The 17652-nt window shown below is 40.6% G+C and overlaps 1 protein-coding gene across 3 annotated transcripts in view; it reads right to left on the bottom strand.

Annotated features, from left to right (window-relative positions):
- Positions 1–17652, bottom strand: part of HTT (huntingtin) — a 190995-nt gene that overhangs the window by 171743 nt on the left and 1600 nt on the right. For all 3 annotated transcript variants that reach the window (XR_006280578.1, XM_038399202.2, XM_038399201.2), the window contains exons 2-4: positions 11046–11129; positions 8034–8154; positions 4722–4781 (exon numbers count right to left, since the gene is read on the bottom strand). Coding sequence is in view for 2 of the 3 variants with exons in the window: in XM_038399202.2 (XP_038255130.1) it covers positions 4722–4781; positions 8034–8154; positions 11046–11129 (265 nt within the window). In the remaining variant the exon portion in view is untranslated. The remainder of the gene's footprint in view (positions 1–4721; positions 4782–8033; positions 8155–11045; positions 11130–17652) is intronic.

The following is a 17652-nucleotide window of genomic DNA, read 5'->3' on the forward strand; positions in this document are numbered from 1 at the left end:
AATGGTATAATGATTCGTTAATGCAGGTATGGAACGAACACATAGCAGCCCTGCAAATGTACAGTACTGAGATGTCAATGAGGAATGCTATTAACATTCCTCAAGCTCTTGTAGAATGAGCTCACACAGGTTAAGGAGGCATAGCCAAAGCTATTTCATATGCAGTCTTGATACAGGACATTATCCATTTAGATACTGTCTATGAAGAAACCACTTGCCCCGTCATACAAACTTCATATGACAAACAGGCAAGGCAAATCGTGAAACAATTTAGTCCCGTCCAGATAGAAAGCTAGACATCGCCCAACATCTAACATATGGAGACGCTGCTCCCCCGGAAAGGAACGCGGCTTAAGAAAGAATACAGGTAAATATACTACCTGGTTCAAATTAAACTGAAAATTTTGGGTGTAGTCGTAAAGTCACTTTGTCATTGGAGAACTCTGTATAAGGAGTGTCACACTCTTCTTGCGGATATTATCACTACCAGTAATGCAATTTTCTGACACAAAAGGAGAAAGGGACAAGATGCCAGGGACTCAAATGGAACCTGATTCCTGCTGGTTAGCAATCTCATCTGCAAGGAAAATGTGGAATAAATCTTCCTACATATCAGGTCTATTCATTTTGAGTCCTTATCCTTGCGGGAATGGACTTAAATCTGCCCTACTGGACCCTAACCGTTCACCAGTTACGATCAGAGAATTTGGGGCTGGATGGAATCTCTCAAATCTCTGCACTGGAATCAAATAGCATTTCTTCATGTGCTTTGCTGCAGGCAATACCAAATCCAGCATGCTCCAGAGGACCTTAGCAGGCTCAAGGAGCACATCGTTAATAGGGAGGGCAACTCTCCCAGCGGCAGACAGCTGCAGGATATCCAATATCTTATGGGTGTTTTCCTGCAGGAACTCCACTTGAATACCCTGGGACGCAACCATGCGCTGCAAAAGGTTCTTGTTGCCTTGAAATCTCCGGTACAAGGAGAGGAAGAGCCAGGAACCCCAGAATCATTCATGGATGAAGATGAAGCGGTTAACTGTGCCAGAGCCGGATCCTCTTCCAGCACAGACAGACCTGGATGGGACAATTGTGGAGGCTGTGAGAGGGGAAGGCTCACCAGTGCCTGGACATGCAATAGATTGACAGTCACTGCCACAGACCTGGATGGTGATCTCGCCTTCAAGCAAGATGTGGAGTGGGACCTCAGAGACCGAGGAGCATCTCCTGGAGGCCACTGGTATGGATAGGGCTTTGGTGGTCAGTGGGAGCCATGCCAGGGACTCCTGTCCTGACCATGAGATGGGCACCAACCTCGTACCACAGCACTCCACGAACAGCTCCCGATGTGGGTTAGGTAGAGAGTGAAAGGAAGAAGATTCCAACCCAGACACTGAGGAATCCTGAGCTTCAGAGGATAATGGTGGAGCCAACCATGATTCCAGTCCGACTGATCTGTAGCCCAGAATGAAGAGGGAGCTGGTGCGAACAGTCGGGTCTGGTGCTGAAAGCTGTACTGACCAAAAGTCAGCAGTGGTACAAAGATAACTGATGATACCAAAGAGCAGGTGGGTGCTTCCATGGTAACACTGGTGGCAATGGCCACAGGGGTGCTGAAGAAGCTCCTGGTGCTGAGGAGATCCCTTGTGCAGAGCCCCACTTCCACCGACTGCAAAAGGGAAACATCGGGGCAGAGTGTTGACTGACCCACAGATTCAGCAGCCCACCCAGTCAACGGAGCTATAAAGGACACAGCCCTGGAAAATTCCTGAACCAAGGGAGAGGTCAGGATAGAGAGGCAGAAGAAGTCTGTTGCCACTGGGTAACAATGCTGGTTCTGGTGTGACCAAACTGAGAGCGCCAATTCAGGACAAATTTCTTCAAGCAGAGCAGTTACATCCCCAAGGCTGGGGTTCCTTTGCACACCAAGGCAAACCAAACCAGCCAGCCAGAGAAGACTTTGGTTTTACCCCACTGGCTAACTACAAGTCACACAAGCAATTCCCTTAGACACTCCAGTTTCCCAGTATCACACCAGTGCTACTCGTAATAGGGATGAATGGTTATGAAAACCAATACCTCAATAAAAGAAAAATGGTTCTCTCGATCCCAAAGGACCAAGCCCCAGACCCAGGTCAATATACAAATCAGATCTTACCCACAAATCATGCTGTTGCCAATCCTTTAGAAACTAAAAATCGAAAGGTCTACTCATAAAAGGAAAAAGATATAGATGAGAGCTAGAATTGGTTAAATGGAATCAATTACATACAGTAATGGCAAAATTCTTGGTTCAGGCTTGTAGCAGTGATGGAATAAACTGGTTCAAATCAACTCTCTGGAGTACATCCATAGCTGGGATGGGTCATCAGTCCTTTGTTTAGAGCTTCTGTTTGTAGCAAAGTCCCTTCAGAAGCAAGAAGCAGGATTGAAGACAAGATGGAGGAGCTGCAGCAGCTTTTTATATTCCTTGTAAGGTGGTCTCTTTCTTTTTCCCCACAGACAAGCTGTCCATCACATGGCATGGAAAAACCTCAGAGTTCTGTCCGTAGGCATGTCCCTGCATGTCACAAGGTGTATCTGCCTTCTCTCAATTGAACTATACATAGCTGTATAGCTGATGGTCCTTAATGGGCCATCAAGCAGGCTAGGCAGAGCTGACACCAACTTGCCTGGGGTGTCACCCAGAAGCATAGCATATGTTTGAAATACAGACAGTACAGAGCCAATATTCATAACTTCAACTACAAAAATGACACATTCAGATAACAGAACCATAACCAGCAACCTTGTCTTACACACCCTATTTGACCCCCTTTATACAAGATTTGGTGCCACTACAGGACTTTGGTTGCAACAATGATCTATACGGTCCCAGTTCAAGTCAATAATGTCACACACTGATACACTCATGGCACAGAAACAGCCGATGGAAGGATCGCCTTCATCAGTATCAAACTCAACTGACACCCTGGGACCAAAACCGGAGTCAAGCTCTGACCTCCCCACACAGCACTGGGGAGTGGCTGACAGGACCCACTCCCTCCCACACACTGGCATTCACACTATGCCAATCCACACTTCTTCTGAAGGAGAGAGATGGGTCCCCACAAGATCTAGACCAGATGTGACCTTTTCCTTGGCACACTTGACAGGGAACAACTCCTCCATCTCTTCAGAGAGGCGCCAGCTCCAGAGGGCAAAGCAGCAGCACTTTCAGAACCCAGAGTGATCTCCAATCTGCTGAAGGCGTTGGTGCTGAAGCAGACTACATGGCCTGTTTGTGCCGCTTTAGACAAAGTTCCCTTGCCACCTGAGTCTATTTGGTGAACTATTTGCAAATTAAACTCCACTCCTTGACATGGACTTCTCTCAAGCACAAGCACCACATGTGGGGATCGCTCCCGCCCACAATGGACAATTTTTAAACCCAGATGAGGCGATCACCAGAGAAGTACTTAAGCTAACTAATACCAATCTAACAAGCGCTATACTAAATGTACTAATTAACTACATACAACTAGAAAAAGTTACTAAAATCCTGAGGGCTTGTGAGGTGAAAAGCATACAGAGCTCCAACTCCAGCCACAGGTGGTAAGAAGGAACTGAAGAGGGTCGGGACAGCAACACCTCATATTGCGCAGGGGGGTGGGGGAAGGCGCTATGGCACACACACTCACTCACTCACTCACAGGTACTGCTAGTCAAAATTCTCCAGCTCCAGTGCAACGAAAGTGCAAGTGTAATACATGGCTGCATCTACTCAAAGAACAGATGGGAGTGTTTCAAACTTCAGTTTAAACACATTTTTTCCCTTCTCTTTTTGTGTGTCTATAATCTGTCCCTGTAGACTAGATGAATATTCACAAGTCATTAATAGCATAGGTTAGGAGGAAAGTGGAACAGTTAGCACAACAACATTTCAATACACGTAAAATCCTTTCATACTGGGAGAGTCTCCTTAGAAGGAATGTCTCAAGTTTTTTGTTTTTTTTTTAAACTAATAAAGGTAATAGGGTTTATTTTTTACTCATAGTTCTGGTCAAGATGCAAGAGCACCTACATATAACATGGCCAATAATGAGAGAGTTGCATGGGGTTCCACAGGGTGTTTTAGACTTCAGCAGAGAAGAGCTGCTGAAGTCCTGAATAGAACTTCTCTCTCTCCTGAACACTAGTCCAGTGAGTTATATTTCCCCTTCCTCACTAAAATATATTCAGAGCATTAACAATGTATTAGAAATGATTAATGATAATATTGGTTCCGCTATAAATTCTCTTCATGCGTATGTCTTCACAGGTGCAGTAAGCAGTCATCCATTGATACAGTGTTCCGCATTTAACATTTGTTTGATTTCTTCTTCCTTATTTTACAAGCATCTGCTACAGCACCGACTAAAATAATTAGCTTGCATATATAATAAAAGTGTGGCCTTCAGTGGAAAGAAACATGTTTGCCATGCTATATGGAGATGCACGTCACCTGAGCAGCTGTTAACAAGGGACATTTTTATGTTTAACATCCACACATACAAAAATATACATTAAAAAGAAGCCACTAAATACAGCTCTTGCAGCAGCTCAAATGTCAAAGAGAAATTTACACTTTAAAAACAAAAAATCACTTCACAGATCAATACATAACAATATTCTAACAGAATACTTAAAAATATTAAATATCAGACATGCCCAAAAAGATAAAAGGAAAGACCTACACTCACCTTTTTAATTTCTTTATAGAGTTCTAACTGTAACCTAGGAAGGTTGGAATCCATCAAAGCCTGTAACAAAATGCACACAGTTTATTGTACCATAGCAGACTGATTTTCAGCCAACAAGCTTACACTTGTACTGGAACAGCTTCTGAAAATACTAGGCAATCTGACCAAATACTCTTATTTTTTATTTTTGGGGAGGGGCAGAAGGAGAGTAGCAAGTGTTAGATGCTGCAAGACTCTCCTCTTTGAGAAAGCTTTTTACCACAGCCAAAAGGAAGAGGGAAGGAAGGAGACAGAAGGGGGAAAAAAAAACTATTCATCTCAAAAAGTCTCCAATACAAAGGAAAGGAAAAAAGAGTAGAAGACTCCATCAAGCCTATTAGTTCCCTTGTCATGAAAACCTAATTTATCTAGGAAGTGCTTACATACAGTTGTGATAGATGTTTGCTATTGAAGACAAATATCTGAAGGAAAAGCTAGCAGCCCTATCCTACAAAGTGAACAGTTGCTTCAACTTCCATCAACTTAGATGGAAATATAAAGTGTTTGGCAGCTTACAAGATCAAATCCAATGCTAGTTATCTGAAGCAGGCTGATTTTGTAAGGCATAAAACAAATTAAAACTTAATTCTTGAAGGCATTGCCATTAAAGATTACACATTACGAGGCACCAATTCTAAATCTGTTTTACCCATATATTCATTTCAAAATCATAATTAGTTTATAAACCCATTATAATAAGGGTCATGAAAAAGGACTTATTTTTAGTTTATTACAACAATAAGGAAGAAATTCCAATTAACTGCTGTTAAGGTTACAGAGTGAGATGTACTTTTGACCCTCCACTCAAGCTCTCCATTGCAATTCTTTCCAAGTTACAGGCCAATATCTGTAAGAGCAGGATTTTATAATTGTACTATAAGAGTAGAGTTACTAATGTATGTCTTCGCAAAAAGAAAAGGAGTACTTGTGGCACCTTAGAGACTAACAAATTTATTAGAGCATAAGCTTTCGTGAGCTACAGCTCACTTCATCGGATGCATTTACTCACGAAAGCTTATGCTCTAATAAATTTGTTAGTCTCTAAGGTGCCACAAGTACTCCTTTTCTTTTTGCGAATACAGACTAACACGGCTGCTACTCTGAAACTTGTCAATGTATGTCTTGATTTCATTTTACCAGCCATCCTTTTTGAATAGCAGAAAGAAATGACCCTCGGGGACATTGATAGGAATGCATCTCACAGACTGCCAGTGTCTGTACTGATGTTAAGGCAGGGACAGACCAGAACAATCTGTATGACTGATTACGATCACCCTTTTGTTTTAGGATAAGTTACTATGGTTTTCTATATGTATTACGAATTAGGCATTCTAGTTAAATATACATTTTTTTGTTTTAAGGTTTAGTAAGTAAAAAAGACAGGATTTTGTATTGCGTCTATGATAAATAGATTAGAGAAACGTTGAGGGCCTGAAACCCCAATGTGAATTGTTTTAGTTATAAGATTTAGCATGACTTAATTTACAATGTATTCTGTATACCTTTGAAGGTTTTTGTGAGAGACTGTTTGTGTGAATGAGGAATGCATGCATCAGGAAAAGAGAAGGTGTGAAAGCCATCACAAATGTCCAGATGGTCAAGAAAAAGTGAGAGACTCGGAAACACCAGGAGACAATCAGAAAACATCCATTGTATCAGAGGCTAAACATGTTAGCACCATTGACGAACTCAAAGTTGAGACAGGCACCCCTGAAGGCGAGACAACAAATAGGAGATAACGATGGGAAGCCCAACAATAACCATCAAATGATAACAGCAGAAAACCCCAAGATTAACATCACTTAAGGACAGGTTTCAGAGTAGCAGCCGTGTTAGTCTGTATTCGCAAAAAGAAAAGGAGTACTTGTGGCACCTTAGAGACTAACAAATTTATTAGAGCATAAGCTTTCGTGAGTAAATGCATCCGATGAAATGAGCTGTAGCTCACGAAAGCTTATGCTCTAATAAATTTGTTAGTCTCTAAGGTGCCACAAGTACTCCTTTTCTTTTTGCGATCACTTAAGGACTAATAATTACAGGATGACATTGCAAAATGCATGGACTCAAATGGAATTTACAACTATAAAGATGAGGTGTTTTGCCATGGAACTCTGGGTTCAGTCCTGCAAAGCCTCGGAGCATCGGATCATGACAGACAGAGCCGAGGTCCTCACTAACTGGCCATTAGATTGACTTGAGCTACAACAGACCGGTAACTATAAAGACCATCTGCAGGACTTGTGTGTGTGTTTGTGTGTATGTTATGTGACTGAAAAGCTAACTGTTGTATTTTCAATAAAGATGGCATATTTGCCTTCTCTCTTATAAAAAGAGCCCGTGTACTTTGTATAGCATAACACATTCACACCTCTCTCATGGTAGAATCCCATGATTCATCCCCCACTCTGATTGGGTCATCAAATTACAGTATTCATTTGCCAACTGTAGTCTTAGCAGGGCTAGCTAGGTTATAGCCCAAGCTTAGACTTTCCTCTGGGAGTCTAGACCAATCCAAGAATGCAGTCACAGAAGAAGCTTATTCAGAATCAAGTAACATTTATTTACCCATAGAACACAACAGAGAAAACACAACAAAAACCTCAACATATATAGTTTCATCTAAGCTTAGTATTTCCTTCAAGTAGTTGGGCAGGTCCAGCTTAGCCTTGGGGACCAAGTTACAACCCTCTGCAGACCCTCTCCGACGAAGTGAGCTGTAGCTCACGGAAGCTTATGCTCTAATAAATTTGTTAGTCTCTAAGGTGCCACAAGTACTCCTTTTCTTTCTCCCTCCTCAGAAGTTCAGCTTTTCATCACTGTCACAGAATCACATACATACAGGGTTAGAAGGGACCTTGAGAGGTCAAAGTCCAACCCCCTGCACTAAGGCAGGACCATGTATACCTAGATCGTCCCTGACAGGTGTTTGTCAAACTTGTTGTTAAATCGTCCAATGATGGGGAATCCACAACCTTCCTTGGAAGCCTATTCCAGAACTTAACTACCCTTATTAGAAGCTTCTGGCCTGAAAGGATAAAAGTAAAGAAACACTGCCAACAGTATATTAGAAAGTCTCTTACATCCAATGATATTTTTCTGTTGTTCTTAAGGAAAGTGTTAAGCTTGGTGATAATCAAAGTTAGCAAGCATACTTGAGCTCTCAATTTGTTAAGAGAAATGTCAAGAACCAGGGAAACAGATGATGGAATGAATAACACAATGTATTAAAGAAAGATATAGAATGATAAAATACATACATTACATAATTCTTACTTTTATAACTTTATTGAGACATTCATCAGCAACCATCCTGACATCAGACTCTGCATCATCACTGCAGAGAAGAAAGAGTTCCATAGCAATACCAAGCAGTTTCTGAAATTCCGGAGAATTCCTAAATTTAAAAAAAAAGTTAACGTTAAAAAGTACACTATGGAAAGTTAAATGAATATTACTGTTTGTGAAGATAAGCTGAAGACTGGAGTCCATATTTATAGTTTTCACTTTTCCTATTGACATGGTTTGGAAATAAAATAAATATTACAAATGTCCTTTTGCAATTGAATTGAATTTCCCCTGCCAAATATTTTGAATGTGAGAGGGGCTAATATAGCATCATATTGTTTACTTACCATTGGAGTTGTCATGCATCCTCTTTTCACCCCAAAATGACCCTGCATCTTGCAAACAATATGTTAAAGCAATACAGCATTCCAATGCTCAGAAGACACAGTCCTTGCACCAGAGTCACCCACCACATCAGAAGTGTGTGTAAACTGCTCTTACTGAACCAGTATAAACAACAAAGCACAGCACTTGGTGTACGTCCCAAAAACCAGCATACTGATTGCAAAGCTCACTCTAAATTGCAAAGACATACTATTTAGAATCTAGGGAGCATTCCTCCACGAGACTAAATTTCTTTAAAGCAGCCTTGCAAAATACAACACAGATTACCTGGGGCAAGCAAAACTTTTTTTTCCCCCTATTCCTCATCATAAGAATAAGCTAGCAGACGTAGTGAAGGAACAAATGTATTCATCATAATTTTACAAATCAAACTTGGACTTGAACTACTCTGGAAAATTTAAGAACATGCTTACATTTTATTCTCTAGAATTCTGCAGTTTTAATGGGATATTTTTAAAGAATTCTTCTGATTCTGTAAAAATGTTTTCTTCATATTAAATTCAATGAATAATTCCCCAAAACCTCGTAAAAGAGCAATGAAGAATCTTACATTCAGAACCCAAGCAGATGTATAAGGCACACACAAAAATGTGAAAGGAAGGCCATTTGCCTGGGACATGGCAGACCTGGTTCTTTTCCATGCTCAACCACAGACTGCCTGTGTAACTGGGGTAAGTCACTCAAGCCTCAGTTCTGCATTTTTAAGATGGAGATAAAAGTACTTCTCTGCCTCACAGAAATGTTGTAGGGATAACCACATTAAAAAAAAAAAAAAAAAAAGATTGTGAGCTGCTCAGATATTATGGTAAAGGGAGCTGTAGATGAGTCTCATATAGGCAAAAAATACTTCCTTTGGGATTTGTCAACTGCTTACCAATGGCTAGGATTATTTTACCAAGAGTGGCAACAACATTAGCTGACAAGCAGATATTCATCTGTCCCCCACCTTTCTCAGGGAAGGCAACATACCAAGTTAAAAAAGTCAGAAGGGCAAAGAAACATGGTAATTCAAACAAAATCTATACAGCATTTAAAGTTAATAGACTAAACTCTACCTTCCCTATTAAATTATTAAATGAACATTAACAAGTTTGTAAGCAACAGAAATGTAAGGCAAAATTTACACAGAAGTAATGTATTTGCCAAACTCGTATTTAAAATGTAATCCTTTAAGACGATACTATACTTTTGATCAATATTCTATATTTTTTTTTACAAGATATTGTTTCAAAAATAAAACTTATTTCACCTTACTGTATAACATACAAGGATACTGTCAAATAGCGTAGGACCAAATTGCTAAAATAATTAAAATGTTAACAAAAATATTTACACGGAACTTTTTTTAAAGGCACTGAAAAGATTGTCATGGATGTTATTACCGTACTACCTATGAGCCCTAGTTATGCACCAGGTTTCTAACACGTTAGGTGCTGTACAACCAGAACAAAAAGACCATTCCTGCCCAAGGAGTTTACATTGCCTGCAGTTTTGTCAACACCAACTACAAACTAAGACCCAAATCCAGTCATTGGAACCACATGCAGAATCTGGTCCAAAGTATAGTTTCACTCTGATATTAGGGAAATACTAAGAGTAAACAAACAGTAAACAAGTATATATTTGGGCCAAGATTTTTCCAGAGCAACTACTAATTTTGGATGTCCAATGTGAGACAACATAAAAAGGGTCTGACGAGTGTGGGCCCCAAGTCAATTTCTGCAGAGCTTAAGCTTTCATTGTAAAAAATGAAGTCACTAAACGGGAAACAAAAGTAAATTAAAGCAGTGTTTTCTTTGTAGTCTGCACATATACAGTTCCAGTGCCCATATTACTCTCTTACGCCTGCCAAACAACAACTGAATGAAAAAGACCTGGTCAATTCCTATACTATTATGTTATTAATAATACTTCTATTGTGGAAAAGGCTTGAGGCCCCAATCAGTGGTCATCATGTTAGGACCACACACACAATAAAAGATAGCATATTCTCCAAACAACTTACAACCTAAGTAAATATTGCTATAAAGAAGTCCCTGAGAAACAATGAAACTGTCAAGAACCATGTCACTGTCACGCTGCTCCTTGAGTATGCCACCAAATGCAGCTGAGATAGACAGAGTATAAAGTATAATAAGGGGAAAGTGTAGCTCTTGCAAGGCCAAGAGGCCCTGAAGGAGAGAAAAGAGATGCAATTTCTGAATGCTTGCACCTATACAGGAACAGATTCAAATGGTAAGTAAGCCAAACTGGCTGATATGAAAGATTAAGCTTCCAAGCAGAATCTGGGGACTAACTCCAGGTAGAAATCTCAGCACCTTCCTAGTAGTTGAAGAAATCTGGAGGACTAGGGTTTTCACCAGGGTATTTCTCCTGGACCTCAGTTATAGCAAGGTCTCATAACAACCTTTGGATAATGGGTTTGGTCCTCCAGAGAGTCTGCTTGGTAAATTTTTCAAGCCCTTGAATGTCCTGTTTAAAAGAGTAGGTTCAACATTTAGAATTAAAGATTGATTAAAATGAGAAAGCCATAAAAAGTTACAAAGTAACTTTACCAACATTAATAAAATGAGTTCAGAAATAACGTTTTATTACCTTAGAGACTGAGCAACTATGTTTTCACATATTGTCAGGCAGTGATTCACTCGATCTTTCTTGGTAGTTGAAAGTTCTTTCTTTCTAAAATTAAGAAGAGAATGTACTTTGAATAAATCCAAACAACATGTCAAACCAATCACTGTTAATTTGTGTGGTATGACAACTTAAATATTGAATTCCTTACTGTAATTCAGGTCCAACAGATACACAGTCAGGTATTTTATTTGCCAACATAGCCTAAATGAATACGGTAATGTCTACACTACACAGCTCTTAGTGACACGGCTGTGTCACTACAGCTGTGTCGCTAAAAATCGTACTATGTAGCCGCTGTTTGTCGGCTTTCCTGCCGAAATAACTTCCACCCCGCAACAAGAGGCATTTGCGTTGTCAGCAGGAGTGCGCAGTTCACACTGGCGCTTGTTGTCAGCAAATCTTGGGGGGAGGGGGGGAGGTGTTTAACACCTCTGAAAGACAAAAGTTTTGTCATTCAATAGCCTTATAACGACCCCAAAGACTGATCTCCCTTCCTCTCTCCCTGCCACCTTAGCCTCAATTTATCTCTATTTTAAAACATAGCACTCTTACAGACCTGCATCACAGCTAGCATCCATTCCAGCCAAAGAAAGCAGATCAGAATTCCCTATGAAGCCCATAAGTGGTATTAAAATCAACCAGATTTTACCTGAAGGAGAAAGAAGTCATTGTACCATACTGGCACTTCCGGATTATGAGAAACTGAGGCACAGTACTGCGTTAATTACTTTTTTCTATCGTGATAGTACATAAAAAGCCCAACCAATATCAAGACCCCCTGGTGCTGCACAAACATTCTAAGAGATAATTTAAGCCTTTGGGTTAGGGTTCCTATGAGTAGGGGATTTGCGGTTAGGGTTAAGGTTCCTATAGGTACAATTCCCAGCCCTAGGGTTAGGGTTCTTATGGGTAGCCGAACTGGGGCTAGGGTTCCTAGGAGTAGAGCTTCCCACCCTAGGTTTAGGGTTGCAATGGGTAGTAGACTTGTGCCTAGGTTTAGGGTTCCCATGACTAGGGCTCCTGGCCCTAGGGTTAGGGTTCCCATGGGTAAGGGACTTGGAGCTAGGGTTATAGTTCCCATAGGTATATCCCCAGCTCTAGGGTTATGGTTCCTATAGGTAGAGGATTTAGGGCTATGGTTAGGGTTCCTATGGGTAGAGCGCCCCACCTCAGGGTTAGAGTACCTATGGGGAGGACACCCCCCACCTGTAGAATTAGGGTTCAGAGGGGTAAGGGACTTGGCACTAGGTTTAGGGATTCTATGGATAGGGATGACCGCCCCAGGGTTAGGGTTCCTATGCTTAGAGGATTTCAGGCTAGAGTTAGGGTTCCAAAGGAGTGGGGATTTGGGGCTAGGTTTAGGGTTCTTCTGGATAGGAGACTTGGGGCTAGCATTAGAGATCCTATGTGTACAGCTCCCCACCCTAGAGTTAGAGTTCCTACGGGAAGGGGACGTGGGGCTAAGGTGAGGGTTCCTATGGGTACAGCTTCATGCCCTAGGGTTAGTGTTCCTATGGGTAGGGGACTTGAGGTTAGCGTTAGGATTCCTATGGGTAGCAGACTTGGGGCCGAGGTTAGGGTTCCCAAAAGCAATGGACTAGGGACTTGGTAAGGGACTAAGAGCTACAGTTAGGGTTCCTTGGGGTATAGGACTTGAGGCTAGAGTTACGCTTTGTATGGGTAGGGCTCCCTGCCCTAGGGAGCTACCTAGGCATAGCAGATGTGGAACGAGGGTTTCTATGTGCAAGGGACTTGGGGTTAGGATTCCTAAGGGTAGGGCTCCCTGCCTTAGGGTTCAGGTTCCTATGGGAAGGGGACTTGGGACTAGGGTTAAGGATCCTATGGTATAGCTCGCCGTGCCAGGGTTAGGGTTCCAATGGGTAGGGCTCCCCACCCTAGAGTTAGGGTTTCTATGGGAAGGGGACTTGGGGCTAGGATTCCTATGCGTAGAGCTCACCACCCTAGAGTTAGGTTTCACATGGGTAGGGGACTTGGGGGGAGGGGGGTTAGCTTCCTATGGGTAGGGCTCCAGCCTTAGGGTTAGGGTTCCTATGAGTAAGGCTGACCACTGTAGAGCTAGAGTTTCTATGGGTAGGGGACTTGGGGCTAGGGTTAGGGTTCCTCTGCGTAGGTGTCCCCGCCCTAGGCTTAAGGTTCCTATATACAGGGGACTTGGGGACTTAAAAAGTACCAGTGTTTTAAATCAACTCTCACATCTTCAATAAGCATTAGGTGAATGCATAACTTCATTCATAGTGAGTACTCTGATTCAAATTAATATTCTATTTCAAAACAGTAAAAAACTACACCATATTTATCATGATAGTTAAATATCACTGTAATGAATACTTTTGCTGGTTCTGCTACTGAAAGCTATGGCATTAGTCAAGCGAGATCTGCCATATGAGCTATATTTAAGCTACTCGGTATCTCACCTTCCTCTTTTTTATAAGGTTTCCCAGAAACAAACAACCCCTCCCTCCCCCAAATCAACGACCCTTTTTTTCACTTCTGAAAAATGAGGCTCAGGAATCTGTAGTAAAATGAAGCTTTTCCACTACCTTAGATTCTATGTGCAAATAATTAAAAAATACAAGCATTATTGCTATTTAAAATATACTTGCACCTAAAGGCCCCTACCAAGACTGAGACCCCTATTGTTCTAGGCACTGTACAACAAAGGTAGAGACAGTCCCTGCCCCAAAGAGTTTACAGTATAAAGAGACAAGACAGACCAGGAGTGGTAAGGGAAACAATGTCCCAGAGAAGGTTAGCTGCAGAATCAAAATTATAACCCTGAGCCCCTAAAACTCTCACAATGCAGTGTTCCTATCTAGTATACCACAATGACTTGCTAGTTTCCCGCACCTCTGTTTATAAGCTAGCTGCACTGATCATACATTACACAACTGTTTGAGCAAATGACAAAAAATTCAGGCAAAATTATATTGGTTGATTAAGCATTTGGAAAGCAAGGGTAGACAGAAAGTCTCAGTAAAACAGATCCATAGATGTATAAAATGAAGTATATTTCAATTTTTTGCAGTTCAATACGATACTATCAAAATGAGAAAGCACAGACTGCCAACAAGAGAAATTGTAGTCCAAAAGCCAGATTCATCTTACTTCCCCATCCAATCATATAGGATGTTGGTAGATTTTCATATAAACTGCAAACAAGGCTAAAAGATAAAATACACACAAAGAGCAAGCTCTCACTTTCAGAATACTAATTTGTCTTTTTGCATAAAAATGTAATTGCCTTGCCACTAAGATGTATTGAAGTAAATCACAATACAAAAGTTGAAACCCTCATTGAAAAAGAGAAACTGTATTAAATGTAATAAGTTATTCTGATGCAATCATTATGTTGAGATTTTATATATTAAGGTCAGGAAATTCAAAGTTCGGTTTTCTGTGGCATTTTGAAGAAGAGAAGTTGTGAATGGAGAATGACAAAAAAAGCAATAGTACTTAAAAAACTACTTTTACCTTGGTAAGATTTTAAAGTTGACAGCATGTCTCTAACCAAAATTTGTAACAATTAGTTTCTTCAGTGACACAAAAATTTCAGCTACCTATTTCTTGTCAGTAAGTGACATCCAGTTTTCCACAAACAGGTTGAAATAGTTAATCCATTTTTTCCATATTACTCAAAAAACTTCCGTTTTGGGATGAAGTTCCTCATATTTCATCTCAACCCAAAGTTTTGGGTTTTTTGAGGAAAGAGTGAATAAAGAAGAGGGTTAATAATAAAAAAAGCTCTTAAATCAAACTCCTAAACCACTTAAGTACTTTTGAAAGTTTTACCAAACATCTCCAGCAGCACAGTGCCTTTTAGCGTTATAGTAGCCAATGGTTCAGTACTGACACAGAGGAAGAGTGTAATTTATTGAATCAACTTCCATTTGGACATGCATGTAGACTCACTAGACAAAGTATGTCAATTAAGTTGCTGAATATGGTTACCTTTGCATTTTAATTATTAAACCAAAGACACTTCAGCCCCAACCAAGACTCAGCATGTCTTCAAAGTTAGTTGAACTCGCATAGGCTAATCCAATCTCTATGAAAGTCAATCCACTGTAAAAATCTACAATCAATGAATGAGTTGAGCTAAAAATGGAACAATCTACCTGAAAAGAATGACTCATACTGTATTTTGGTTTATGCTCAGATTTTAAAAGGAGAAAGTCTACAAGAATGCAAACACTTCACTAGCTACCATTTGGGTAATCCAAATAATGTAAAACTTGGAACTATGGGCCATTTCCAGTTGCCAACCCTTTCTTCATTCATCATCACTAACTTACAATATTTTCTTGGTTTGCAATACAGCTTTGTGTGATGTTTAAAGATGAATCTCTATTAAAGAACTACTTTTCTGGGAACCTGAGTTGTTGATGACAAGCGTCACTGTGCATAATCATGTTTACTAAGGATCTGTGATGAGGAGAGCTAGGAGGTACTGGTATGGAGGAATGAATAACTTTAAAACAGATAGCATTTTTTGTCTTCCTTAAATATTATCAAATGCATTTGAGAAATATGCAGGAAAATTTCAGAGGTTGTTCTCCCTCATGAACTTTTATCTCTTAGATCAGATCACCTTTCTCTTGGATGTGGTTACTATCATTATCAACATCTACAGCATGACGAAAGATAACATTATATCACTGAGGTTACAGGATTCCGTGACTTTCAGGACATCTGTGACATTTTCTGCTTCAACCCTAGGGTGGCAGGGGGCCCCAGAGCTGTCAGCCAGCAGGGCCTGTGGGTGCTGGACATCCCCCCAGCAGGGCTTGGGCTCTCTTCCCTCCACCCCTTGGGCTTCATTCATCTCTCCATCATTCCCCCACACCCCCATTATTTTTAGTAAAAGTCACAGACAGGTCCCAGGCTTCTGCGAATTTTTATTACCCAGGACTTTTGTTAAAAATAACCATGACAAAAGCTTAACCTTAATCATGACTGTTCTGGACTCTAACCATAGTGCTGTGGTGGAGGATGAGGGCAAGAAGCTGTTCAGTGTCACAGTGCTGTAGCATCCCACCACTGTGATTGTCTCCTGTGAAGGTCTTGATGGAGCAGGTGTAGAAGGCCCCAAATTAAAATCTTTATTGTCTGAACACTGAATGTACAGAATTGTGTTCTTCCTGATTCCCAGAGCATTAGCAAAAACAGAAAGGCTGTGGGTTAAGTGATTTCTGACTTGTATGCAGTGATGTTGTAGCTGGTGTTGTTCCCAGGATATGAGAGAGAAAGTGAGTGAGGTAATCTCTTTTACTGAACCCACTTCTGTTCTGTCCAATAAAAGATATAACCTCATCTATCTTGTCTCTCTAATTTCTGACTTGCCAAAAGTCACTGAACTGCCAGAAGGCAGTCTGCAAACCTAACATACACCCCGATGTGGGACCAGGTAAACAATCATCTTCCATATTTGGAGGAAGTTTTACCAAATGATCCCAACCCATTTTCATTTCTCCAGGGAAGTCTGTGAAGAAGCTAGCCCATAACCCTGTCCTTGGGCATCTTGGCTCTAGCTGCCTTCTCATGTGGCAGCGGCATGATCCCAGTGTTTGTGTATCTGTTGTGCTGGTGCTTCTTACTATCTAGAGAGTAGACTGAAAGTTGATTTTACCATTGAATAACACTGTCCAGAAAACTTTATCTTATTAGTAGACTCTGTGGAGAAACTTAACTGGATATGTTAGTTTCTTATAATGGTAGCTTTTTCACAAAAGATCTGCTAAAGTATGGGGTACAAATACCCACAAGTGGATATTAAAATATGATGTAAAGGTCTGAATTTAAACTTGCAAAATAAGAACATTGAAAATTCAGGCTTTTGATCTAACCTTATTGACTCTGCTTTTAAAAATAGACTCTACGGTATGCCAGGTAAGTGGTTGGATAGTTCCTGGTTGCACCCAAAACAAATACAGTTGCAAAACTAAAACACACTAAGACCACATAGGATGTGGTGATACTATTTGCTTATATTTTAAATGCTTTTATGAATTTCCAGAGACATCCTCAACTTAAATCATACTTTTACCTGCAATATTTTGACCTAAGAATACTATAATTTAGAGATTAGAAAGGAAAAATGTCTCGTTTGGTGTGTTCACTTTGCATTTGACAGACGTTTGTGTACGGTCTCTTTCACTACCTCAGCTCTGCAGCTGGTCGATTTCCTCAATCATTTGCATCTTTCACTTAAAAGCAAGAAAATGTGGTAAAACTACAAAGTGGCAGAGGGACTTGGGCATGTGTGGTAGAGGAAGATTGGTCTCATGGTTAAGGCACTGGACCACTGGGGCTTCGGAGATGTCTTGTGTGACCCTGCTCTAATAATTTCCTATTCCTGTCTCTTTTCCATTTGTAAAATGGGGATAATACTTCTTTATTTGCCAGGTGTTTTGAGAATATATTCGTTGAGATATCACAGGAGAGCCTATAAACAAAAGAAATAGCACCCTAAACTACTACTATTTTTTTTTAAATGCCTAGTTGCCAGTGCCCTTTTAAGTTTTAACTCTGTCATCTTTTATCATCCAAG

The sequence above is a fragment of the Dermochelys coriacea genome, chromosome 4 (assembly GCF_009764565.3).
Source record: "Dermochelys coriacea isolate rDerCor1 chromosome 4, rDerCor1.pri.v4, whole genome shotgun sequence".
In the NCBI taxonomy this organism is placed as follows: Eukaryota; Metazoa; Chordata; order Testudines; family Dermochelyidae; genus Dermochelys; species Dermochelys coriacea.